Source organism: Triturus cristatus, chromosome 6 (assembly GCF_964204655.1).
Source record: "Triturus cristatus chromosome 6, aTriCri1.1, whole genome shotgun sequence".
NCBI classification, from domain to species: Eukaryota; Metazoa; Chordata; class Amphibia; order Caudata; family Salamandridae; genus Triturus; species Triturus cristatus.
Genome location: NC_140589.1, coordinates 1,185,836 through 1,213,473, shown reverse-complemented (window position 1 = coordinate 1,213,473; position 27,638 = coordinate 1,185,836). Strand labels below are relative to the sequence as shown.

Here is a 27,638-nt window from a genome sequence, read left to right as displayed (position 1 = left end):
CAACAAGCAACTGGCAGCCTTCCTCGAGACGACGGGTTCCCTCGACCCTTCCCAGTCAGGCTTCCGGGCCAACCACAGCACCGAGACCGCCCTCATCGCTGCCACCGACGACATCCGAACCCTGCTGGACAACGGAGAAACAGCGGCCCTCATCCTCCTAGACCTCTCCGCGGCATTCGACACTGTCTGCCACCGCACCCTAGTGCAGCGCCTCAACAACGTCGGAATCCAGGAGAAGGCACTGGATTGGATCATCTCCTTCCTCACCGGAAGGACACAGAGAGTCCGCCTGCCCCCATTCAGATCAGAAGCCACGGAAGTCATCTGCGGCGTCCCTCAGGGCTCCTCGCTCAGCCCCACCCTCTTCAATGTCTACATGAGCCCCCTCGCGGCCATCGCACGCCAACACAACCTGAACATCATCTCCTACGCCGATGACACCCAGCTGATCCTCTCCCTGACCAACGACCCCGCCACCGCCAGAGCCAACTTACACGAAGGGATGAAAAACGTGGCCGAGTGGATGACGACCAGCCGCCTGAAACTGAACACAGACAAGACCGAAGTCCTCATCCTGGGCTCCTCACCCTCCGCCTGGGATGACTCCTGGTGGCCCCCCGCCCTGGGCAACGCACCCAAACCGACAGACCACGCACGCAACCTGGGCTTCATCCTGGACTCCTCCCTCTCCATGACCAGACAAGTCAACGCCGTCTCCTCGTCCTGTTTCAACATCCTGCGCATGCTACGTAAGATCTTCCAGTGGATCCCCACCGAGACCAGGAAGACGGTCACCCAGGCCCTCGTCACCAGTCGATTGGACTACGGCAACGCCCTCTACGCTGGTACCACCGCCAAGCTCCAGAAGAGACTCCAGCGGATCCAGAACGCCTCGGCGAGACTCATCCTCGACGTCCCCAGACGAACTCACATCTCCAGACACCTTAGAGACCTGCACTGGCTCCCGATCAACAAAAGAATCACCTTCCGGCTCCTCACCCACGCACACAAAGCCCTACACAACCAAGGCCCGACCTACCTCAACAGCCGCCTCAACTTCTACGCTCCCAAACGCCACCTCCGCTCGACCAGTCACGCCCTCGCAGCCGTCCCCCGCATCCACAGAGCGACAACAGGAGGAAGATCCTTCTCCCACCTGGCCGCCAAGACTTGGAACGCCCTCCCTCCCGACCTACGTCTGACCCAAGACCACCTCTCCTTCAGGAAGAAGCTCAAGACCTGGTTGTTCGAGCAGTAGCGAACCCCCCCCCCCTAGCGCCTTGAGACCCTCCGGGTGAGTAGTGCGCTTTATAAATGCCTATGATTGATTGATTGATTGTCCCCTCTCAAGCTCTTGTGTCGTCCATTCTGGTTCACCGGGGATACCCCACTTGTCTGCAGGTGGGTAGTAAGCCTGATTTTTATTTGACTGCTCAGCCCGATCAACGGGTACATGCCACACTGTTACTGTAGCCGTAAATGAATGTCCCTGGCTGCATCAACACAGACCCTCACTGAGAGCTAGCGATTCGGACCTAGGATGGCTTGTGCGACCCTGCGCTGCCCGCGGCCGGGGAGTCCCAGTGCAGGCCAGGCACCACCAGTACAGGGGCGGGAACTGCTCCGCCTCATCTCCTCAGAGATATTTGGCCTATCATGTCATCATTACACAAGGGCACTGTGACCAAGAGGACCATCACACACTTTACTGAACTTGAAGCCGTGTCGAGCATCTCTGATCCCTTCTAATTCATCAAGGCGCGTGCACCTGACGGAAAACAGCACCAATGGGAGAACAAGACAGGTACAACCAGACCCAAGGGCCCTACAATGGCGGCTCCCAGGCACTCACGAGAAGTCAGACACCAGACCCAAGGACCCTACAATGGCGGCTCCACGGCACTCAATAGAAGTCAGACACCAGACCCAAGGGCCCTACAATGGCTGCTCCGCTGCACTCAGGAGAAGTCAGACACCAGACCCAAGGCCCCTACAATGACGGCTCCGAGGCACTCAATAGAAGTCAGACACCAGACCCAAGGGCCCTACAATGGCGGCTCCATGGCACTCAATAGAAGTCAGACACCAGACCCAAGGGCCCTACAATGGCGGCTCCGTGGCACTCAGGAGAATTCAGACACCAGACCCAAGGCCCCTACAATGACAGCTCCGCGGCACTCAATAGAAGTCAGACACCAAACCCAAGGGCCCTACAATGGCAGCTCCACGGCACTCCGGAGAAGTCAGACACCAGACCCAAGGGCCCTACAATGGCGGCTCCACGGCACTCAATAGAAGTCAGACACCAGACCCAAGGGCCCTACAATGGCTGCTCCGCTGCACTCAGGAGAAGTCAGACACCAGACCCAAGGCCCCTACAATGGCGGCTCCGTGGCACTCAGGAGAAGTCAGACACCAGACCCAAGGGCCCTACAATGGCGGGTCCACTGTACTCAGGAGAAGTCAGACACCAGACCCAAGGACCCTACAATGGCGGCTCCGCGGCACTCCGGAGAAGTCAGACACCAGACCCAAGGTCCCTACAATGGTGGCTTGCGGCACTCAGGAGAAGTCAGACACCAGACCCAAGGGCCCTACAAAAGCGGCTCCGCGGCACTCAGGAGAAGTCAGACACCAGACCCAAGGGCCCTACAATGGCGGCTCCGCGGCACTCAGGAGAAGTCAGACACCAGACCCAAGGGCCCTACAATAGCAGCTCCGCGGCACTCAATAGAAGTCAGACACCAGACCCAAGGGCCCTACAATGGCGGCTCCGTGGCACTCAGGAGAAGTCAGACACCAGACCCATGGCCCTACAATGGCGGCTCCGCGGCACTCAATAGAAGTCAGACACCAGACCCAAGGGCCCTAGAATGGCGGCTCCGCGGCACTCAGGAGAAGTCAGACACCAGACCCATGGGCCCTACAATGGCGGCTCCGCAGCACTCCGGAGAAGTCAGACACCAGACCCAAGGGCCTTACAATGGCGGCTCCGCGGCACTCAGGAGAAGTCAGACACCAGACCCAAGGGCCCTACAATGGCGGCTCCGCGGCACTCAATAGAAGTCAGACACAGACCCAAGGTCCCTACAATGGCGGCTCCGCAGCACTCAGGAGAAGTCAGACACCAGACCCAAGGGCCCTACAATGGCGGCTCCGCGGCACTCAGGAGAAATCAGACACCAGACCCATGGGCCCTACAATGGCGGCTCCGCAGCCCTCCGGAGAAGTCAGACACCAGACCCAAGGGCCCTACAATGGCGGCTCCGCGGCACTCAGGAGAAGTCAGACACCAGACCCAAGGGCCCTACAATGGCGGCTCTGCGGCACTCAGGAGATGTCAGACACCAGACCCAAGGGCCCTACAATGGCGGCTCTGCGGCACTCAGGAGAAGTCAGACTCCAGACCCAAGGACCCTACAATGGCGGCTCCGCGGCACTCAGGAGAAGTCAGACACCAGACCCAAGGGCCCTACAATGGCGGCTCCGCGGCACTCAGGAGAAGTCAGACACCAGACCCAAGGGCCCTACAATGGCGGCTCCGCGGCACTCAGGAGAAGTCAGACACCACACCCAAGGGCCCTACAATGGCGGCTCCGCTGTACTCAGGAGAAGTCAGACACCAGACCCAAGGGCCCTACAATGGCGGACCCCGACACATTAGATCACGTTCTTGAAGCCTTTGAGAATGCAGAGCATTCCTGGAGTCCAGAAGTGAAAGCTATAGTGACTGATCTCAATCTGATAAGAAAGGACCTCAAAGCTGGCGTATAGCATATGTATGGACTACAAAGATAGGGCAGACACAAAATATGAGCAACTTCAAGAACATTTTTGTTTTGGTATAATGTTTATTACTGCGGTTGGTGGCCACTTACGTCACTGAACACGTAATAGAGGTGATGACCCACTTGGCGCTGATGAGAGTCCCACCACAGATATGCCATCCATCCATCTCCTGCAAATACAAACAGAATACAGGGAGCTTCAACACCACATCTAAAGGCAATCCGGGTGAACTAGACAATACCTGCTCATCGCCCCCTCCATGATCTCTTGGTCACAAGACAGGTTTGGTGGAACAACATTCCTTCATCGAGGCAGCTATATATAAGATGGTTTCTTCAAGGCGCAGCTATCAATGCGCACTGACTGGAAGGATAAGCTTAAGGTTCTGTTTATGTTTCATAAATGAATTATTAATAAAACAACGCACAATGATGAGAGCTGGAGTATTTATGAGGATCTATGACTGCAGTATTTACAGTATAATTATGCATTTACCACATTTGCCACATCATTTGTCAAGCAATTCTCATAATTTGTACATTTCACTAAAAATGTTGTTTCCCTCACATATCGATGAAAAGAATAGTGCCACACAATATGCCATATAATTTGCATTTCTTGCCACAAATTCTAAATAAACCTGCTGTACAATGTGGTCCTGTTTTGTTGCACTGTAGCCCTGACAACGAAGATATCGAAGCTATTTCACTGGTCTTTGTGAAATATAGGTGTTATCATAATAATAACAGACCCAAAAGCGTTAGCGTTGTCCATTGATTTATCAACCTTTCCTTAATGAAGTCTGTGAGGCACCCAGCAGAGTTTCCACAAGTCATGTACCTACTGTGGTGACGTAGCCTTACTGCTGCATGCAGCAGAGTTTCACAAGTCATGTACCTACTGTGGTGACGTAGCCTTACTGCTGCATGCAGCAGAGTTTCACAAGTCATGTACCTACTGTGGTGACGCAGCCTTACTGCTGCATGCAGCAGAGTTTCCACGAGTCATGTACCTACTGTGGTGACGTAGCCTTACTGCTGCATGCAGCAGAGTTTCCACGAGTCATGTACCTACTGTGGTGAGGTAGCCTTACTGCTGCTTGCAGCAGAGTTTCACAAGTCATGTACCTACTGTGGTGACGTAGCCTTACTGCTGCACTCAGCAGAGTTTCACAAGTCATGTACCTACTGTGGTGATGTAGCCTTACTGCTGCAAGCAGCAGTGTTTCCACAAGTCATGTACCTACTGTGGTGACGTAGCCTTACTGCTGCATGCAGCAGAGTTTCACAAGTCATGTAACTACTGTGGTGACGTAGCCTTACTGCTGCATGCAGCAGAGTTTCCACGAGTCATGTACCTACTGTGGTGACGTAGCCTTACTGCTGCACCCAGCAGTGTTTCCACGAGTCATGTACCTACTGTGGTGATGTAGCCTTACTGCTGCATGCAGCATAGTTTCCACGAGTCATGTACCTACTGTGGTGATGTAGCCTTACTGCTGCATGCAGCAGAGTTTCCACGAGTCATGTACCTACTGTGGTGACGTAGCCTTACTGCTGCATGCAGCAGAGTTTCCACGAGTCATATACCTACTGTGGTGACGTAGCCTTACTGCTGCACGCAGCAGAGTTTCCATGAGTCATATACCTACTGTGGTAATGTAGCCTTACTGCTGCATGCAGCAGAGTTTCCACTAGTCATGTACCTTCTGTGGTAACGTAGCCTTACTGCTGCATGCAGCAGAGTTTCCACGAGTCATGTACCTACTGTGGTGACGTAGCCTTACTGCTGCACCCAGCAGAGTTTCACAAGTCATGTACCTACTGTGGTGACGTAGCCTTACTGCTGCTAGAGGGAGAGAGCAAGAGGAGATCGCTCTGCAGCCGGAACATTTCAAACATTTTAAAAACCACATATGTGACCCCATGGATGGGGAAAGTGTCTGGAACCTGCCCAGATCCTCATGGGTACAAGACCAGAGGCTGCAGTGCCTGTAAACCCACCAGAGGAGGTCATCCCAGTCTTGTGCCTGCGTTGGCCCAACCTGACCAAAGCCAGACCCACCTAATCGGGGCTTGGTGTGTGCCTGCCAAGAAGTCTACAATGTCAGTGGGACAGCCGGGGAGGCAGGTGAGGCTGCACAGTCAATGTGTCAGGAAGAGGCCCGCGTATGCAGCAGCCATGCCGGACCCAGCTATTTGGATTGGAGCCTGTGGGCCAAAAATAGGGCTACTGCGGCCAGGGCCATGGATGGGGCCTGGAGGGCATGAACAAAGGGGCCACCCTTTAAGACTAGAGGAACAGTGGACTCAATACCACAGCAACGCTGACGGGAAGCAGTGTCGGCACTTAGGGCAAGAGACTGTGGCGTGAATGACCAGTAAAGGCCCGCTGGTGCTTCCAGGGAGACAAAGTGCGACAAACAGAGCACGGTGGGAGCCTCCCCTGAGGCCAGCCATTGCTGCTTTCAGCAGGAATTGTTAGGGACGCCAATAGACATTCACTAAGTTCCATAACTCCCCACTACAAGCGTTGCAAAGGTTGCCTGCGAGTGAGTTGGCATGGTGTTATCACCATGGGAAAATCTGGTGTGAGGCAAGCGAAACCGCATTTTAACACGAGGAACTACGGGGCATATCAGAGACACTTTGAGATAACTATCGCAAAGCGTGCTTAGCGCTCATTTTTTTAACGCCGGCTATCGCAGGTTTTTATCGCGGCGATATCACGTTATTAGCAACGCGTATCTCCAAGGCGAGTAAAAATTCCTGCGATAGCGGGGAAATCACTGTTTTGCAGGGAACATCGCTGGTTTTCCAGAGATGTTCCCTGCAAAACGGTGATAACCTTGCTGATACGACCCTGTGGTCGTATCAGCATAATCCACCCCCTATGTTAGGGATGGCTAAGTCAGGATTTTAGCAGACGTTAAATTTTGGCGAAAACCGCAGCAAAAAGAACTGCAGCCTTCACATTTAATCAAATCTTTTACCAGTGGTTGATTGATTCTACACTGCAGCCTTCACATTTAATCAAAACTTTTACCAGTGGTTGATTGATTCTACACTGTAGCCTTCACATTTAATCAAATCTTTTACCAGTGGTTGATTGGTTCTACACTGCAGCCTTCACATTTAATCAAATCTTTAACCAGTGGTTGATTGGTTCTACACTGCAGCCTTCACATTTAATCAAATCTTTAACCAGTGGTTGATTGATTCTACGCTGCAGCCTTCACGTTCATTCAACTCACCGCCGCATTAATGCGGACCGCCACCTGAGGGTCTGTATTCCTGACTTCACCCAAACTTATGTTGTCTCCCACCCCTTACCTCACCCCGTCCTGAGGAAGACCCGCCTGCAGAGGATAGAAACTACCCTCCATGTGTCAGGGTCGAAACGTAGACGACATGTTCCCCAAGTGGGCCTGTACCCTACCTCACCCCCGCCCTGCCTTTTGATAAGTGGATACACCTTGTTCACCACCAAGAAACAGCAAATAATTTACGAAATCAACGAGAGACAGGCTCTGTTGTAAGACCGGTGCTTCTGTAAATCACAACCAGTCTACTAAGGGCATGACTAAAGGAAACTGTTTTCAAAATGATTCTTTGCTTTCCCTCCTTATATATCTGTTCTACTCTCACGAGCGCCCTCTCATCACACCCCCCTGGAGCCACCCCTTTCCTCGTTTTCAAACAGTGTTTACAGTGATCTGTTATAATAACTATGTAATTAAACAGTCACTAAGCTATTTAAGGTGCGAGTGTGTCATTGGAGGATGTACCTAATCAAATTGAAAAGTAACCAGGTACATTGATGATGTAAACTCACCTCTATGTGTACCCTATATATTACCCTATATATCTTGATCTAATTGAATACTTTACAATAGAAGAAGTCTGGGACCGCCGTTTTTCTATATCAGTTACTACCCAGGTCCTTGGACTAGTGTGGGTTACCCCATTATTTCATGATGAGTTTCCTTATATGAACCCTATTTGTATAATTGTACACTAGGGGCCCGATTCACAGAACTAACTTAAGACAAAATCCTAAACTTACTACCATTTTGGTATTCACAGAAGACACTTACTCATTTTGGTATTCACAGAAGGCACTTACTCATTTCGGTATTCACAGAAGTTAGGAGTCTTAACTTTAGGACTCCTAAATGCCTTCTGTGAATACCGAAAGTCTTAAAATTAGGATTTTTCTCAGTTTAGTAGTAGTATAGTTAGGACTCCTAACTTTAGGACTCCTAAATGCCTTCTGTGAATACCGAAAGTCTTAAATTAGGATTTTTCTCAATTCAGTAGTAGTAAAGTTAGGACTCCTAACTTTAGGACTCCTAAATGCCTTCTGTGAATACCGAAAGCCTTAAAATTAGGATTTTTCTCAGTTTAGTAGTAGTAAAGTTAGGAGTCCTAACTTTAGGACTCCTATATTGAGAAAAATCCTAATTTTAAGACTTTCGGTTTTCAGAGAATGCATTTAGGAGTCCTAAAGTTAGGACTCCTAACTTCTGTGAATACCAAAATGAGTAAGTGTCTTCTGTGAATACCAAAGTGGTAGTAAGTTTAGGATTTTGTCTTAAGTTAGTTCTCTGAATCGGGCCCATTATTTTTCTCAAGGTCTGTCACTAATACTATGGGGGGGGGGGGAGATTCCTATGGGATTGAGCAGCGCTATCCCATAATGCCAGCAGAGCCTCGGTGATCCAAGGCCTGGGAGTGGGCCATCCGCCAGGAGATTGCGCAATGTTGGCATTGAGTGAACTGAGACCTTTAAGCCTTGTAGACCTTGCCGTGTCCTCAGACTTCTCAAAAGCCCCGCGATTTAATGAATGGTTGGAAGACAGACAGGGTTGAAATGATCCATTCACCGCTATGTATGAGGTTAACACAGGGGAGGGAAGATGGTGACGTCACCCTCTTGAATAATGATAGTTTGACAATTGCGTTTTTCTATTGAATCCTTAAAGCCACCGTCCGCGCGAGCTCCATTTCCTTCTAAAGGCTCCAGATGGGAATCCGGCATGAGCATCATCTGCCCACAGTCACGCGAGAGGCCATCCTTCTGATGCTTGTCTGCACATTGCACCAGTGGGGCCAGGGCACTGTTTGCAGTCAGCTGAAGCTGGTACCTGTATGGAGACCTGCCACGGCCATGACCCGGGGACGGCTTCTTCTCCATTTGTGAGTCTTGCGAAGTCGCTGAGGACTGGATAGATGTCTGGGTCACCACAGCCTGGAACGCAATAAAGCAGCCTGTTAGAGAGGAGCTAGAGAGGAGCCAGAGAGGAGCCAGAGAGGAGCTAGAGGGGAGCTAGAGAGTAGCGAGAGAGGAGCTAGAGATGAGCTAGAGAGGAGCTAGAGAGGATGTAGAACGAGGATAATACAGAAATAAGACTGCAATTCAAATTCTTCTTCTTTGTAAGTAAGATGATTTAATCCAGAGATAAGAAACCCACGACTTCTCCAACTCAAGATCCCAGTAAGAATGCATTGTACAAATTACATTCTAAACTCTAGATTACACAGCACGAATACATTCTATTCCTTAAAGAAACATGTGTAAATAATAAGTACAATTACAGCATATAACACATCCCCCTTTTTACACAGAAAATGAAAACAATAAACTGCATTCAACATATCACATTAATAATAAACAAAATCCTCATTTCGAGAAGATGGAATTCTAATTCGAGAACTTTGCCTCACACACCTGTGGTCACCAGAACCACTAACATTTCCAGTTTCACCACTGTCATTACTGATCACTAAATCATTATTCCTAGAACCATTGTCATTCCTAGACCCATTGTCACCATCCCCCTCTCTCAACAAAGAATTTGAAAAATGTGAAGACAACTCATTTTTATCATTCTTGCCATTCAGATCACCTAAATAGAACCAATCCGAATGATCAAACAATTTACCTTGAGATCTCAACTTATCGCAAATAATTTTTGCTTGACCCTTTTTAAGTTTAATCAAAGCATTCCGATTCCACCATCCACGATCTTGCAACATAATTGACATTCTAGCCACCTTTATGACCCTAGCTGGTTCCGAAAATTTAGATTGACCTTTCCCAACTCTAATAGGTTTTTTAATTAGTACCCAATCTCCAGGAACCAAATCCATATCCTTAACATGTTTCCTAGCATCATAGTTAGCTTTATAAGAAAGCTGTTTCTCCCTAACAAATGTCCTAACTTTTTGCCAGTCAATCTCATGGTGATTACCTAGTTCTACTTTACCCTTCAGCCATGATGGACTAAACATTGTGACCGGTTTCCTACCTCTCAATAACATATATGGGGACAAGTTTGTAGTAGAATGGGGAGTCACATTATAACTCCAAATCTTATCACAGATATACTTATGCACATCCAACCCATTGTTCAAGGCAGTTTGTACCCCTTCTTTCAACATTCTGTTGGCCCTTTCAACCAACCCGTTTGAGGCAGGACTATACAATGGCACTAAAATATGTTTTACAGAAACTTCCTTCAAAAATTTTTCAAAGTCATTAGAAACAAAGTGGGTACCATTGTCGGTAACAATCTGGGAAGGCAGCCCTTCAATCAAAAACAAACGCTGCAAAAAAGAAATAGCTGCCTTGGAATCTGAGCTCCTCACAAAAGAGAAATACAACCATTTAGAAAAATAATCAATAGCCACAATCAAAAATCTGCTATCATTCCCAAGTATGTTAAAAGGACCTGAAAAGTCCAACCCCAGCTTTTGCCATGGTCCACTGGGCCATTCCACCGGACACAAAGGGGACGTAGAATTACGCCAATGTTTGTCAGAACACAAACATTCTGGACATTTATCCACAAATAACTTAACTTGACTATCTATGCCTGGCCACCAATACACATCTTTGATTTTCCTAACCGTACTGGAAATTCCCAAATGTCCCTCATGCGCAAGCACTATAATTTTACTCCTTAAACACTCAGGTGGTACAACTTTGTCATCTCTAAGAAGAATATCATTGACAACTGAAAGCTCGTGCGCCACTTGCGAGAAACATTTATCCTGCATAGATAAACTCCTATCACACGGCCATCCCTGAACCAAAAACTTCTTCACCCTTTCCAAGCAAGCATCTTTCTGTGCACCTTCCATCCATTCCTCTTCCGATAACTTAGTCATATATGTGATATCACTAATACTAAACACCACATCAGAATCAGTATTGCTATCACAATCCGAAACTTCACACTCCAAGGGAATCCTAGACAAGCAGTCAGCCCTGACATTTTTGCCACCAGGAATGTACTTGATATCAAAATGAAATTCCTGTAATCTGGCCAGTAGTCTGATCAAACGAGTGGAGGCTTTGTTGGAATTACTATCACCTAACATATATATCAATGGTTTATGATCAGTGAACAACTGAAATCTTGAACCCCAGATATACATTTTAAACTTCTCTACAGCCCAACAGCATGCTAGAGCTTCCCGTTCTATAGTGCTGTAATTTAATTCAGCACTACTCAAGGACCTTGACGCAAATGCAATAGTGAATTCCTTTCCCTCCACCATTTGACTTAAAACTGCGCCTAAACCCTTTGAACTAGCATCTACAGTAACTACACAACTATGGCCATGAGAAAAAGCTCTGATAGCAGGTGCTTCCAAAATTAATTTTTTGACCTTATCAAAAGACGCTTGAGTTTCCTCAGACCAAATAAATTTTGCATTCTTTTTTAACAGGTCCCTCAGAGGTTGTACAATGATAGCATAACTTTGCACAAACCGATCATAATATTCACTTAAACCTAAAAAGGCTCTCAATGCATCCTTGTCTAATGGTCTCGGAGCTTCTTTAATGGCATTGACAAGAGATAACTTAGGTTTGATACCATCAACAGAAATATTATGCCCCAAATAATCCACCTCCTGAGTAATAAATTTACATTTGCCTTTGTTGACAGTCATACCAGCCTCTTCTAATACATGTAAGACTTTATCAAGTAGTGAATAGTGTGACTCAAGAGTGGGAGTATGAATTAAAATGTAATCTTGAAAAGCCTGTATGCCTTCCATTCCGGTAAACAACTGGTCCATGAGACGTTGGAATACACTAGCAGCCGACGCTAACCCGAACGGCATACGTTTATACATGAAGACACCAAAAGGCGTAACAAAAGTGGTTAAAGATTGAGATTCCTTAGATAATGGAATTTGATGGTAAGCTGATTTTAAATCAATTGTGCTAAAGAATTTGCTACCACCCAAATTTGCCAACATTTCTTGGATTTTAGGAAGTGGGTGGCAATCCACCACAATATTTCTATTCAATACTCTCAAATCTGCACATAAGCGGATCTCGCCAGAGCTCTTGCGAGCTACTACAGCAGTAGAAACCCATTCCGACGACTCAACAGGCATTATAATATCTTGTGCACACAAATCATTCAAAGTCTTCCGTAAATCTTCCCTCGCAGACAAAGGCACAGGTCTGCATTTTTGAACAATAGGACACGCATTTTTTTTTAGTTTGATAGCATGATGGAAATTTTTAGCCAATCCTATCTTATCTGAAAACACGCTAGGATACTTTGCTACAATATTGTTAACATCTTCTACATGCTTTCCAAAATCATGTTTATGTACAATTGTTGATATAGGCAGATCACCTAAAGTAACAGGTTCTATATGTCCAGGTCGCAAAATAATTCCCAGATCTGCCTGATCTTGCCAACCCAGAATGTCTCTGCCATTCACCGCAACGTAAATCTTTGTGTAAATCTCTCTACCCATAAACTTGATGGAATCAGAAAAATATCCTTTCATGGTGATATCAAACCCCCCAAATGCTTTAGGATTTACATCAGTAGGTTTCAAAAGAACCTTAGACCAAAACTTACAAAATGTTATCTCATCTAAAATAGTTATAGGAGATCCTGAATCCGCCATGACATTCACATCAATAACCCCAATAGATACACTACATAACGGTCCTTTACACCTTCTTACATCACCCCGTAAACTATTTACTTCAATTGTAGATAACATGTTGTTCATGGCACTGCAAAGATCTTCCTGTTCAATGTCTACACTATTGATCTGACTTTTATGTTTAGAAAATCTGCATACTGTGTAAAAGTGACCTATTTTCTTACATGTGTTACATCTTTTCCCTTGTGCAGGGCAATTGGGTGAATTCCCCATGTGATACTTAGAACCACATCTATAACATGAACCTTTTTTTACGGAAGAACTGCTAACTTTCATTTTCGTAGACACAGCACTAATATTTGTATCATTACTGTTAGCACACCCATCAACTTGTAAAACTTTAGAATCTACATTACAGGATGAATTCTGTGTCAAAATTTTTGACGACACCACAGATCGTTCAATACTCCTTGCAATGTCCATAACCTCATCCAGTGAAGGGTTCTTACATGTTAAAATACGTTCTTGTATTTTCTTATTATGACAGTTAAACACTAACTGGTCACGCAAATAAGTGTTCAATTGGGAAGCAAATTGACACTTAGCAGCTAGAACACGTAGCACGGCTAAATAATCCTCAATGGATTCCTCTTGTGTTTGTTTACGTTTAAAAAATAGGTGACGTTCAACCATAACAGAAGGCTCATCTACATATTGTTTACCTAACCTAGCCAAGGCCTCTGTGTAAACATTCCACCCTTCATCCCTGGGGGGAGCTGTTACTACAGGTAAATTATCAAAAACGTCTTGACCCGCATTACCTAAATGGTTAAACAATAAAGCTTTTTTCCTTCCTGCAGAGTATTTCGTTGCATCAATAGCTTCCAAATAATTGTCAAAAATGCTAAACCATCTATGCCATGGTATAAGTGGTTTACCAGGATTTGTTAAAAATGGCGGTGGCTGCATCACATTGTTTGCCGAAGAAGATGACATGCTAAAAATATAATTATATGTTCAGTAAACAAAATATGAATTTCGACAAAGAATTATTAATTACACCTAAAAATAAAAATATATAGGTTAATTAATAATATCACCCCTGCAAATAGTCTTGAACGTAAATATCATTAAATTAAACGAAATAGATTGAGACAAGAGTACATGACACTAGAATACCGAAGTAATACTCCATAAACGAGCAATACTGCCAATTGTTCCATATGCTCGATGTCTGTAATAAATGGAGAATGCAAGAAGCCAAAAAAAAAAAAAAAAAAAAACGGAATATTTCCAATCCGTAATGTTGATGACGTTCTATTCCCCAATCCAAAATGGTGGCTTGTGCGAGAATCTCGCAGTGACGAGCATGCGTGAAGTGAAGTCGACGTTGAGACGTGATGTAGACGATGTGCTGAAGTTGCTGAGACGCACGTCAGGTCCCGCGACTCCAGTCGAACGATGGCGAGAATTGAAACATAAGCAAGCTGCAACGGAAACTGCCGTCAAGGTAGAGTGCTTCCTAAAATTTTTTCAGTCAGCAAATCTAAAACTCACGAGTATCTCCGTGTAACGCCGGCTGCGCAATTTTGACAAAATTCCGATCCACAAGGTTTTCGCACTGACGCAGTCCCATATGTTTCCACAAATGGTAAGAAGTGCTCAAACTTAAGCGGAAAAGCAGCGAAATACTGATGAGCTCGTACGTTTTACATGAGAACACACTGATGTAGGTGCCATCTGTCTCGAAAAAGTTGAAAAGTTGAAGATGAACTTTTGAAGGTTTTTCAAACACGGTCGGTGGGTTCCTTAAAATTCTTTAAAATAATCCCAAACGTCGCCAATATATGTAGAACGAGGATAATACAGAAATAAGACTGCAATTCAAATTCTTCTTCTTTGTAAGTAAGATGATTTAATCCAGAGATAAGAAACCCACGACTTCTCCAACTCAAGATCCCAGTAAGAATGCATTTTACAAATTACATTCTAAACTCTAGATTACACAGCACGAATACATTCTATTCCTTAAAGAAACAGGTGTAAATAATAAGTACAATTACAGCATATAACAGAGGAGCTAGAGAGGAGCTAGAGGGGAGCTAGAGAGGAACTAGAGGGGAGCTAGAGAGGAGCCAGAGAGGAGCCAGAGAGGAACTAGAGAGGAGCTAGAGGGGAGCTAGAGAGGAGCTAGAGAGGAGCCAGAGAGGAGCCAGAGAGGAACTAGAGAGGAGCCAGAGAGGAGCCAGAGAGGAGCGAGAGAGGAGCCAGAGAGGAGCTAGAGAGGAGCCGGAGAGGAGCTAGAGAGGAGCTAGAGGGGAGCTAGAGAGGAGCGAGAGTGGAGCCAGAGAGGAGCTAGAGAGGAGCCAGAGAGGAGCTAGAGAGGAGCCAGAGAGGAGCGAGAGAGGAGCTAGAGAGGAGCTAGAGAGGAGCCAGAGAGGAGCCAGAGAGGAGCCAGAGAGGAGCCAGAGAGGAGCTAGAGAGGAGCCAGAGAGGAGCTAGAGAGGAGCTAGAGAGGAGCCAGAGAGGAGCTAGAGAGGAGCTAGAGAGGAGCCAGAGAGGAGCCAGAGAGGAGCCAGAGAGGAGCTAGAGAGGAGCCGGAGAGGAGCTAGAGAGGAGCTAGAGAGGAGCCAGAGAGGAGCCAGAGAGGAGCGAGAGAGGAGCCAGAGAGGAGCTAGAGAGAAGCCGGAGAGGAGCTAGAGAGGAGCTAGAGAGGAGCCAGAGAGGAGCTAGAGGGGAGCCAGAGAGGAGCCAGAGAGGAGCTAGAGAGGAGCTAGAGAGGAGCCAGAGAGGAGCGAGAGAGGAACTAGAGAGGAGCCAGAGAGGAGCCAGAGAGGAGCCAGAGAGGAGCCAGAGAGGAGCTAGAGAGGAGCCGGAGAGGAGCTAGAGAGGAGCTAGAGAGAAGCCAGAGAGGAGCGAGAGAGGAGCCGGAGAGGAGCCGGAGAGGAGCCAGAGAGGAGCTAGAGAGGAGCTAGAGGGGAGCTAGAGAGGAGCCAGAGAGGAGCTAGAGAGGAGCCAGAGAGGAGCGAGAGAGGAGCTAGAGAGGAGCCATAGAGGAGCGAGAGAGGAGCCAGAGAGGAGCTAGAGAGGAGCCGGAGAGGAGCTAGAGAGGAGCCAGAGAGGAGCGAGAGAGGAGCCAGAGATGAGCGAGAGAGGAACTAGAGAGGAGCCAGAGAGGAGCCGGAGAGGAGCCAGAGAGGAGCCAGAGAGGAGCGAGAGAGGAGCTAGAGAGGAGCTAGAGAGGAGCTAGAGAGGAGCCAGAGAGGAGCGAGAGAGGAGCCAGAGAGGAGCTAGAGAGGAGCCGGAGAGGAGCTAGAGAGGAGCCGGAGAGGAGCCAGAGAGGAGCTAGAGGGGAGCCAGAGAGGAGCTAGAGAGGAGCCAGAGAGGAGCCAGAGAGGAGCGAGAGAGGAGCCAGAGAGGAGCTAGAGAGAAGCCGGAGAGGAGCTAGAGAGGAGCTAGAGAGGAGCCAGAGAGGAGCTAGAGGGGAGCCAGAGAGGAGCCAGAGAGGAGCTAGAGAGGAGCGAGAGAGGAACTAGAGAGGAGCCAGAGAGGAGCCAGAGAGGAGCCAGAGAGGAGCCAGAGAGGAGCTAGAGAGGAGCTAGAGAGGAGCCAGAGAGGAGCGAGAGAGGAGCCAGAGAGGAGCTAGAGAGGAGCCGGAGAGGAGCTAGAGAGGAGCCGGAGAGGAGCCAGAGAGGAGCTAGAGGGGAGCCAGAGAGGAGCTAGAGAGGAGCCAGAGAGGAGCTAGAGAGGAGCTAGAGAGGAGCCAGAGAGGAGCCAGAGAGGAGCTAGAGAGGAGCTAGAGAGGAGCTAGAGAAGAGCTAGAGAGGAGCCAGATAGGAGCCAGAGAGGAGCCAGAGAGGAGCCAGAGGGGAGCTAGAGAGGAGCCAGAGAGGAGCCAGAGAGGAGCGAGAGAGGAGTTAGAGAGGGGCTAGAGAGGAGCTAGAGAGGAGCCAGAGAGGAGCCAGAGAGGAGCCAGAGAGGAGCTAGAGAGGAGCCAGAGAGGAGCCAGAGAGGAGCTAGAGAGGAGCCAGAGAGGAGCCAGAGAGGAGCCAGAGAGGAGCCACAGAGGGGCTAGAGAGGGGAGCTAGAGAGGAGCTAGAGGGGAGCCAGAGAGGGGCTAGAGAGGAGCTAGAGAGGAGCTAGAGGGGAGCTAGAGAGGAGCGAGAGAGGAGCTAGAGAGGAGCTAGAGAGGGGCTAGAGGGGAGCTAGAGAGGAGCTACAGGGGAGCTAGAGAGGAGCTAGAGAGGAGCTAGAGAGGAGCTAGAGGGGAGCTAGAGAGGAGCGAGAGATGAGCCAGTGAGGGGCTAGAGGGGAGCTAGAGAGGAGCTAGAGAGGGGCTAGAGGGGAGCTAGAGAGGAGCTAGAGAGGAGCTAGAGGGGAGCGAGAGAGGAGCTAGAGAGGAGCGAGAGAGGAGCGAGAGAGGAGCTAGAGAGGAGCTAGAGAGGAGCTAGAGAGGTGCTAGAGAGGAGCCAGAGAGGAGCTAGAGAGGAGCGAGAGGGGAGCTAGAGAGTAGCTAGAGGGGAGCTAGAGAGGAGCTAGAGGGGAGCGAGAGAGGAGCTAGAGGGGAGCTAGAGAGGAGCTAGAGAGGGCTAGAGGGGAACTAGAGAGGAGCTAGAGGGGAGCTAGAGAGGAGCTAGAGGGGAGCTAGAGGGGAGCTAGAGAGGAGCTAGAGAGGAGCTAGAGGGGAGCTAGAGAGGAGCTAGAGAGGAGCCGGAGAGGAGCCAGAAAGGAGCTAGAGAGGAGCCAGAGAGGAGCCAGAGAGGGGCCAGAGTGGAGCCAGAGAGGAGCTAGGGAGGAGCTAGAGAGGAGCCAGAGAAGAGCCAGAGAGAAGCTAGAGGGGAGCTAGAGAGGAGCCAGAGAGGAGCTAGGGAGGAGCTAGAGAGGAGCTAGGGAGGAGCTAGGGAGGAGCTAGAGAGGAGCTAGAGAGGAGCTAGAGGGGAGCTAGAGAGGAGCTAGAGAGGAGCATCCTGTTATGTAGATAAGGGGAAGAAAAAGAGCGGTCCCTCAATAAAAGTAAACCAGAGAGTTACTCTTAAGTAGTGCATTCATTAGAAACATGGAAAAGATTTTAACTCTCAAAAGTTTGAAGGGGGGTCTTGGAGGGGGGTTCTGGTGAAATATTTCATCTTTCTCAGTTGAGCTGTCTTCTAGCTGTGGGAGGAGAGGAGGTCATCGGTGCTCTTTATTGTGACAGATAAAGACGTCTGTTGTTCTTTAGATACAAAACGACAAGTAAAAGAGACAATGTCCAGGGCTGGTAGACGGATAGGAGCGGTTTAAAGCTCTCAAAGCTGGATTAAGAATAATGTATTGATAATGAATAAATATCAAAAGAGAGACTGCAGCAGTAAACAGAAAGACAAACTAATCAAGCAGACAAACACCCATCTCCTCAGTATCATAAGTAAGCAATGGGAGGGTAATCCAGACTGCTGAACCCCTGGGGTGCAAGTGGGATCCCAACCCTTCAGGGGGACCCCATTCCACCCAGGGTCAGTAAATATCTGAGATATGGGCGAGTTAGGAGCCCCTCATCACATTCTGCATGGGAGGGGGGTATCATTTTGTGTTCTGCCACCAGTTCCCTCCCTATGCCCCCAGAGAGTCTTGAATTACTTTCCTGCTTCAGTCTTCACAGATGTCTCTGGCGGAAGCTCTTCTAGATATTCACGGTCCTATAGGTCGCTCGTGGTCTTCTGCTATCACACGGGGTCCTCCCTGATGATGTTCTGCAGTCTGTGAATGTTCATCGGCTCTACTGAGGAATGCTTTGTATGTGCAAGGTGTGTGTAGGGTGTGAATGCCATCAATGTGGAACATGGGTGCTTCTCAAGGGTTTTGCTAACACACAAATCCTATTCCCTTCGCCTCGCTTCCATGTCCACGTCCTCTCAGTGTGTGCATTTAGTATTTTTTTAAACTGAGACAGAATGAAACGCCTTCCTTGGGGTGCTCTCTGGCTGCCAAGTGGATGGCAGATGTTGTACATTGTATTCGAAATTTGCCTAAGACAACACTCTACATACTTCAAGTTGAGATCATGGATGCGAATTCCCTGAAGGGCCAGGGGTGGAGGTGGCAGCGTTCATGCCTTGTCTCCTGATCAGAGAGAAAGATGATAGAGTTTGTCATCATAGAAAGGCGCGGGGACCCTTCGCCCTGGACTTTGGATGAAGGGCCTCCCATCTCTCCACAAAGGATCCCATCATTGTGTCTGATCTCAGGCAGTTGGGAAAGCTCGCCACAGTCATGCAGTGTTGAAGTCTTGTCCTCACTTACCGAGGGCAGCGCTGACCAGGGCCAGGGAGCAGAGCAGAGTGAGGGCAGCCATGGCTCTGGGGGCTTCACTCAGAAGCTGAGCTGCGCCTATATAAGGCCGGGAGGCCCGATGCAAATGAAGTGATCGAAAGATCTGCTCTGCTGTGACCATGACTGTGCGCGAGGTTTATGCCAATGGAAAGTTAAACAAACCCTATGAGAAGTGAAGATGGCATTTGGCATTTAGAATCATGTATAGGAGCAGGTGCATTTCTATGAACAGATGCCAAGAATGTTATCAGAGTGTTGGTTTGCATTGGCACCGCACCAGCGTTTTATACAGCCTCACGGGGAATTCATGATGTTTGATGTGTATGAAGGAGGCGCGTCAAGGCTGTGCATTCAGAGACTGCTGTGAAGCATCACACCTGTGTAGGCGCCCCCTGCATACATTCAAACCCCTCACAGGTGCTGTGCAAGGGTTCAATGACGTCAAGGCGTCCTCAAGCAACAACAGATCCCTCAGCTTCTTTCAGACTGGACAGAAGTCCAGACAAAGAAAGAGCCGTCCGTTGAAGGCTGGTGTCTCAGTCGCCAGAGGATGTACAGATATCAGCTGACATGTGACTCATAACTAAGCACAAAGGGCACCCAGCATAGACACTGTGTCACCATTACTGTCCTCTAGGAACCGGTTTAAGAGTGTTCATTTCGCATTTAGCCCTCTGATAATAAAGTTTATCTCCAGAAATACCAAGCAGTGGTCTTGGTTCCCAGGTCCGGCTTGTATGGCATGGCGGTGACATCATTACCGCAGAAAGGGACTCTGTTAGACCACGGTCCCCAGCCCAGTAGGAAAGACCAAGCCCCACACTTCCATCATGAGTGCCAAGGCGGTGGCACACGGTGACTCCCCACTAAAGGCTGCCAGTACTTCCAGTGGGGCACAGGGCACCAGGAGAGCTTCTACTGCTAAGGGTGTGTACTCCTGCAGATGCGTGTGAATGCCATTGTCACGCATCTCGCGTTCCCAAACCAAAGCCAGGAATCTCAGGCTCTGCTCCATAGCTAGGCTGACTCCATAGGGACGTATGGGTGACCGGCCCAGCCTTCTCGCCAGAGTAGGTAGCGCCTCACGCTACTGTCGACAATAGGTGTAGGAGCTATATCGATCTCAGGGATCGCCGTCCTGGATAGAATGCGTAAAAGAGATGCTGCTTGCATAGAAAGTAGATCTTTTCCGGATTTCTGAAGAGACAAGCTTATTCCTCGTATTCTTTGCCCTGATGCACCAGGAGCGGGGTGAACAACTTGTAGGGTTTGGCATCCAGTCAGGATATCAGAGTGACTCCTTTCGGGAGGGCAGCATGCTGAAGGGGTGTCTGGAATTACTAGCCAGGATGGAGGCATTAGCAAGTGTGCCCACTCCTGACTCCCACAGAGGAGTGCCACCCGGGCAGAGCTATAGCACGCCAGGGTAGGGAGCCATGGCTGAATCCAAGGTAACATGATCGGGGTGGCAGCAGCTGTCACGATCCCTAGTGTCTAAAGATAAACTCAAACATTTAGGGGCATATTTCCAAGCCTCTAACGCCACCAGAATGGAAAGGGGGGGCTCTTGGCCCCCCCGCCTGCATGGCGGTGCGGCGACCTCCCCCGGACCTCTCGGTGGTGGGGGCGTGTCCACTGGGGCGCGCCCCACCACCGATTGGCTGTTTACGTGACCCGGATGTCGCTAATCGACATCCGGGTCGGAGGGGAGGGGGGGCGAGCCACTGGGGTGGGATAAAGAGGTGGGGAGCGCCCAGGTGACCCCCTTGTTGCCTGGACGCTCCCACACACACCGGACGTGCCCCGTCCCGCCTTCCAAAGATACCACGTCTATGTGCTGTGTACGGGGGTGGTGCGGTTACAGGGGGAGGGTGGTAGCCAGTCACTGACCATGCGTCCCTTTTTTGACATTGTGATGGTGATACGGGCTTCGGCTCATTTACAAGGCAGCGTGAGGCCACTTAATGTGGCTTAACGCTGCATTGTAAATACGGTGCAGCACGGTGCCCCTTCCTGCACAGAAACTATAATTCTAAAAATGACGAGTTGCAACTTCTAGGTCTGCTGCACAAAGAAGCACACAGAGAAGTTACAAATCACCATTTAGGATTGTTTGCAGGAAGGGACACCTTCCTGCACATAAACAATTGTTAGAGTCGGGGATCTCTGGTTGGCGCAAGGTTGCCCTTGTGTCAAGCAGGAACCCTCTCCTCCACGTCAGGGCGCAGGATAACCCCTCGCGAATGACCCTTGCTCACCCTCTAGGTGCGTGGCGTGAGCAGCCAAGGCGATTCCTCAGGCGTTGTTGGTTAAGCACTTACAATCATACACACAGTAAATACATCAATCCCCCCAGAAACGGACACCAGACTGGGATATGTAGAAAAATACGCTTCTTTATGTAAAAATAGGTATATATATCTCAGCAGACTTATCACAAGACCAATAACGTTTTCGCTATGCCACCTGGTTGTAAAGCAGGCAAATGTTCTTTGTTCGTAGATTCAAATGGAGACCTTGTAGTCTCTTGCAAATGTTACTTGTGGTTCCAGTACTCACAGAGATCGACTCCTGCGAACGGGGAAATAAGGCGTTGCGGGCCCCGAGCCCGATGCTGGAACTTCTTTCGTGATGTGGAGAGTCGGCACAGGTCGGTGCGACTCTCAGCTTGGGAAGTGTTCTTGGGTCCTCAACTTTGTTGAGACATCTGCCGTTACTGCAACCATGCCTAGCTCACTCTCCGCTGGAAGAGCACTCTCTGTGATTTCTGGAATAGATGAGGTGGATTGGGAGAGACTGGAAGGCTACACGATGGAGCAATTGAAAGGCTACAGTGTAAAATTCAGAGTCCCCCATGCTGGATTCAAGAGGAAGACCCAGTACACCAAGGCGTTGAGAGCCTGGAAGGAGTCACGAGACCCACGGAATGCGGGGGACATCGTTCCACCCGACAACCTTGTGGAGCCCAGCAGAGTCCTGTCCCCAGAGGAGCTGGCAGACAGGGCAGCAGACAGGGCGCATGCAATGGAGATGGCAAAGTTGGCAGGACAAATGGAAATGGAGAAGCAGAAGTTGGCCTTGGAGGCACAACGACGCCAAATGGATCATGATCTAAAAATGAGGGAGTTGGATCGCAAGATCAAGAGTTTAGACCGCTCTCCCTCTGGTGGCAGCAATATTGAGTTTTACAGTGCTGAGAGAGTAGTACGCACACCCAGAGATGTGGCGCCTGACTTGAAGGAGGGGGTTAACATACACCAGGAGGATCAAGGGCATGAGGTAGCTCCAGTAGTGCGCAGTATCCCTGAGGGGAATAGGGTAACTGGCGCAGGGGTTCATAGTCCTAGTGGAGGGAGGGACACTCTACTGACTCTAGCTGAGAGGTACAGGGAGAGGGGTTCCCCCAAAATTGAAGTCCTGGTGGGTGAATGTGAAGACCGCCCAGAAGAGTGTGGGTTGTGGGACAGAGACAGTCCGATACTGTCTTGCCAGTCTCAGGAGAGTGGTGTGGAGTACGTGTGTGAGGCACTGGATGGTAAGGTGAAGGATAGTTTGGTTAACCCTGCTAGGGGGCTGTGTGATCCAATTGTGGGAGAGCATATTTTAAGTCCCTGTTTTCCAGAGCTATGCCAACACCTGTTGGAGAGTGAGTTCTCTGACCGCAGGGAGCTCACATTGGAGGCAGACCTTTTGGTGGAGTCCGGAGGGTCTGGAAAGGCATTGGGGAGTGATCCCACGATGAGTGGTCCAGGTATCTTCAAACCCAGTGTGGTGGAAGTGGCTCAGAGTAGCCCAGCTAGGTCCTGTAATAGTGAGAGGGGTGTAGGGCCTCACGTCCTGTCTGTAAGGGGAAGGAGTGAGAATGGGTTATGTCCCGGTAGTGCCCAACCTCAGTCTCAGAGCTTGGATGGTTCTTTGAGGGAACACCAGGTGGGGAGCCTAGTCTGTCCTGAGGGGCTGCCCGTCGTGCGGGATCCCCTAGTGTCTGGTGAGCTAGGAGTGTCTGTAATCAGACCTCCATCAGTTCTGGTGTCTGGCAGTACCGCTCCATTTGGGAGGGTGCAGAGGTCCAGATTGAGGGGTGAGAGGGGGAAAGAGTCCCCAGTGGAAGAACCAGTGGGTCAGGGGCCAGCCAGAAGGGCTGCGTCGCCGGTGAATGACCATGGTGACACCACTTCTGTCCTGGGGAATCTTCAGGCACTGTCGGATGGACAGGGGTCGGGAGATCAGCACCAGGCAGACTGTCACGCGACACAGGAGTTCTGTGTCACCCTCAGGGGGGGCATGCGTGCTCCCCGGGAAGTCCTGGTGCGCCAGGCGAGCGTTCAGCCGCATGGGTTGGTCCCAGGGTTGGGAAGCCAGGTTCAGGTGTTGTCTGACCTGGAGGGTGGGACCACTGTAATCAGTGTCCTGACCCATGTTGCTTCTGGGGGTACCACACCAATTGGGGGTGGGCAGTACTCTGGAAGGGGGTGCAGAGGGAGGGAGTCCTCACCTCTGACCCCGGCTCAACTGAAGGGTTTAGACCCTAGGTTGGAGGGTCAGGTTCAGGGTGTCCCCCCTGACCTGGACGCCCAGTTGCAGGATAGAACACCTGAACTGGTGGGCGAATTGCGCAGGACACCTGCCCCAGGTGCCCTGGCAATTCTGGAAGGGGGTACCACTCCAGGTGGGAGGGTACAGAGCCCCAAGGAGGAGAACCAGGTGTGGGAGAGACCACCCCAGTCTTTGGTCCAGCCGCCGGGTACAGTCCCGGGGCTGGTGGGTCAGTGCCAGGATGTCATACCTGACCTGACAAGGGGGAGAATGGACAAAGGGTGCCAAGCACCTGGGGCTACTGCCCCCCGCTCCCTGGCGCCACAGAGGATTGAGAGCCCTGAGAGGCATACGGCCTGGGTCTCATCCCTGACTACTGTCAGTGGCCACTGTAGCATTTTGCTGTCTGTCTGTTGGGACACACCTGTGGGCCAGTTAAGGTTAGGTGCTGCACAGGTGGTGTCCACAGGTGAGGAGAAGGGTTCCCCATGGATTGGCTTGGTGGGCCCTGAGAGTATGGACAGAGGGAGTCCGATAGGTTCAGATTGGCGTAGAAATGGAGTCTGCCCCTGCAGTTGCGGGCCAGGTCCTTGTTCTATCGCCCCAACCAGGGAAGACCATCACGGTGGTGATTGGTCTACCCTGCGTTTTGGCTGGAAGGGGGTTGTGTTGGACTTGGCCCTTTTTGCAGGGTCATCCCCAAACTTTTTGCCTTCCTCCTGTATTTTTTCTGACCTGTTGTTGGCTGTTTTATGACTCTGGGCACCTTACCACTGCTGACCAGTGCTAAGGTGCATATGCTCTCCCTATGGTAAAATGTATACATTGATTGGTGTCCATGTTTGGCTTATTCGGTTTACTATCAGCCCCTAGTAAAGTGCACCAGGAGTGCCAGGGCTTGTAAATACGAATGCTGCTGGTGGGCTTGCAGCACTGGTTGTGCCACCCACAGAAGCGGCCTAGTAAAATGTGTCTAAGGTCTGCCACTGCAGAACCTGCGTGCAGTCTGGTACTGTCATGCTGGCTGGGCAAGTGCACACACTTGCCAGCCTCCAAACCTTCCCTTACCTACATATTAGCCACCCCTCTGGTAGGCCCAAGGGCAGGGTGCATTGTAGGCATAAGGTAGGACATGCCCTGATGTGTGTGGCATGTCTTAGTAGTGAATTACAGCCATTTTCGTTTTTAGGTCGAGGACTACCGGTCTGCCGAAGGCAGAACCGGAAGTCGAGATTTAATGTTTCCTAGAGTGGCTCCTTAGCCCGCCTCTCTTTTTGCCTCTCCTCCATTGGCTGGCTTCCTAAACGGAGGCCAGGCATTGGAGGAGAGAGCCGTCCCTCCAAATAGACTCCGTCTTTTTCAGAATCGGGGGCGTGTTCCTTGCTGTTCTTTCCACTTTTTAGCCACGCCCTTTTAAAACAGCATGAACACGCCCCCGAATCCGAAAAAGTTACGATTCTTCCATCCGCCATTTTTTTGCTGTCCTCCGGCCGTGAGGATCTTCTTGCTGTTGTGCGTATAGGTAAGGCATTTTGCCTGTTTGTTCGTCCTTGCTCTTTTGTTGTTTGCCATGACCTTCTACGTTCGATGGGTATGCGTGGATTTTTGGACTATTGACTTGTCTCCTTTCTAGAGCTGTTTGTTGTCAGGTGAAAGAGAAATCAGACGTCCTGACAATCCAATTAGTTATTCCCTTCTCTGCTTTGATTTCCAACAAGTAATTGTTTCCACTTTGCACCTACTCTTTAATAACTATAGACGCACAAGACAGCGCAATACCAACTCAATACGCAAACGTGTTTTTTTTACAAAATTAGAAAGAGAAATAAATTGCACTCCGTTATATTGCGCATGCGTAGAATTTAAAGCACTAGCAAGCGCATGTGTAACACGTAGAACGACAGTTGTATCGTGAAGATAAAACTACATTTCTCCGCTCGTGCGCCTAACAGGCGTTCTGCAGGGGTGCGCACGCGCTTCGTGCCTTGACTTTTCTCCTGCATGCTTTAGAACTGCACTCAGATCTCTGCTCTGACGGCAGGGTGAAATCTGCACGCTGCATAGAGGACATAAACAGGGTGTTGTGATGGCCGCACTGCTCTCCGGCAGCATCGGGACTCTGTTGAGAGCCTTTGGGGGGCTAAGCTGCGGACAAGAAGCTCTAAGGTGAAAGCAGCGAGTGTGCCCTAGCTGGTGACGCGCGAGTCAGGGTTCAGAGCTGCAATTATATCACAAACTGTAAGAGGCACACACCTGTGCACTAGAGGGCTTGAGGTGCATGTGGTTGTCGAGGAGGAGACAGCGCAATACCAACTCAATACGCAAACGTGTTTTTTTTACAAAATTAGAAAGAGAAATAAATTGCACTCCGTTATATTGCGCATGCGTAGAATTTAAAGCACTAGCAAGCGCATGTGTAACACGTAGAACGACAGTTGTATCGTGAAGATAAAACTACATTTCTCCGCTCATGCGCCGAACAGGCGTTCTGCAGGGGTGCGCACGCGCTTCGTGCCTTGACTTTTCTCCTGCATGCTTTAGAACTGCACTCAGATCTCTGCTCTGACGGCAGGGTGAAATCTGCACGCTGCATAGAGGACATAAACAGGGTGTTGTGATGGCCGCACTGCTCTCCGGCAGCATCGGGACTCTGTTGAGAGCCTTTGGGGGGCTAAGCTGCGGACAAGAAGCTCTAAGGTGAAAGCAGCGAGTGTGCCCTAGCTGGTGACGCGCGAGTCAGGGTTCAGAGCTGCAATTATATCACAAACTGTAAGAGGCACACACCTGTGCACTAGAGGGCTTGAGATGCATGTGGTTGTCGAGGAGGACAGCTTTGCCAGAATGCACTTCTTTGGTCCCACTGTTTTGGTCTAATGAGAAATATAACCGCCTGTTTACCACCGTCCGACCTCTATACACCCAGTGCACCTTTTATTTCAACATTCCTTTTTTACAACTGTGCAATTAAACCGGCGCCTTTGTACTGTGACCCTTCCCCTTATGTGTACCCATGCTTTTCATACTTCCCTTGCGGTCTCATGATTCCTTCGCTCACTCTTTGATTTTGTTCATTGCCTTTTTTTGGGTGCCCTTGCAGTACTGCGCCGCTCCCCCTGCCACATAAATAACTTTAAACTGAAGAGGTCTTGAACGAAGAAGCGCTGTTCTCTGCGAACACTTCAAGAATGTTCTTTGGCGCTATACATGCAGATACGTGAACTCAGATGACGTGCTCTACAATACTGATTAAGTCGTCAACAACTACGTTAAAAATCCTTATGGCCATCTAAGTCCACGCTACAGGTCCCGTTTATATTTATCTTCACCTTAGATAATTTGTGTTTTCCATAACTCTCTCTACCTCACTACTCCACTCTATCTCACTACCTCACTATCTCACAACTTCTCTCTCTCAAAACATCCCTACCTCACTCTCTAGCTCACAACCTCACAACTTCACTCTCTCTCACTCACTACCTCAATCACTCTCTATCTCACTACCTCACTCTTTCTATCTCACTAACTCACTTTCACTCTCTCTTTCACTACCTCTCTCTATCTCACTACATCACAACATCACTCTATGCTTATATATCACTACCTCACAACATCCCTCTACCTCACTCCCTCACTACCTCACTCTCTCTATCTCACTACCTCACTCTCTATCTCACTACCTCACTCTCTATCTACCTCACTCTCACTACCTCACTCTCTATTTCAATACCTCACTCTCTCTCTCTATCTCACTACCTCACTCTCTCTGCTAATGCAATAGGTATCACATATGCAAAAAAAAAACTAATGCCAATAGAAATGACAATGCCATTTATTTAGGGATACAAAAATGACAAAAAAATAATGAGCAATACCAATAGCTCTACCTATAATATTGCCGAGACCATTGCATTGTAAATGCTTGTTCACTATTGAAGGCTACCTGCTCTCCATAGGCCAGAATGGGCTGCTGGAGTCACTACACGCTGTGACCCCAGTGGACTCAGAGAGCATGGTAGAATGTCAAGTTTAGTATGCCTGAGCTCAGAATAATAAAATACTTCTTGTAGTCAAGTTTATTTT

The 27,638-nt window shown here is 49.3% G+C and overlaps 1 protein-coding gene across 1 annotated transcript in view; it reads right to left on the bottom strand.

Moving 5' to 3' along the window:
• The window catches only part of LOC146813610 (chymotrypsinogen B-like), a 58,650-nt gene extending 39,505 nt beyond the window's left edge, over positions 1–19,145 (bottom strand). The window contains exons 1-3 of the mRNA XM_085610091.1: positions 18,993–19,145; positions 8,936–9,039; positions 3,879–3,958 (exon numbers count right to left, since the gene is read on the bottom strand). Of these exons, the coding sequence (XP_085466217.1) occupies positions 3,879–3,958; positions 8,936–9,039; positions 18,993–19,143 (335 nt within the window). The 5' untranslated portion in view covers positions 19,144–19,145. The remainder of the gene's footprint in view (positions 1–3,878; positions 3,959–8,935; positions 9,040–18,992) is intronic.
• Between the last annotated feature and the right edge of the window lie 8,493 nt (positions 19,146–27,638).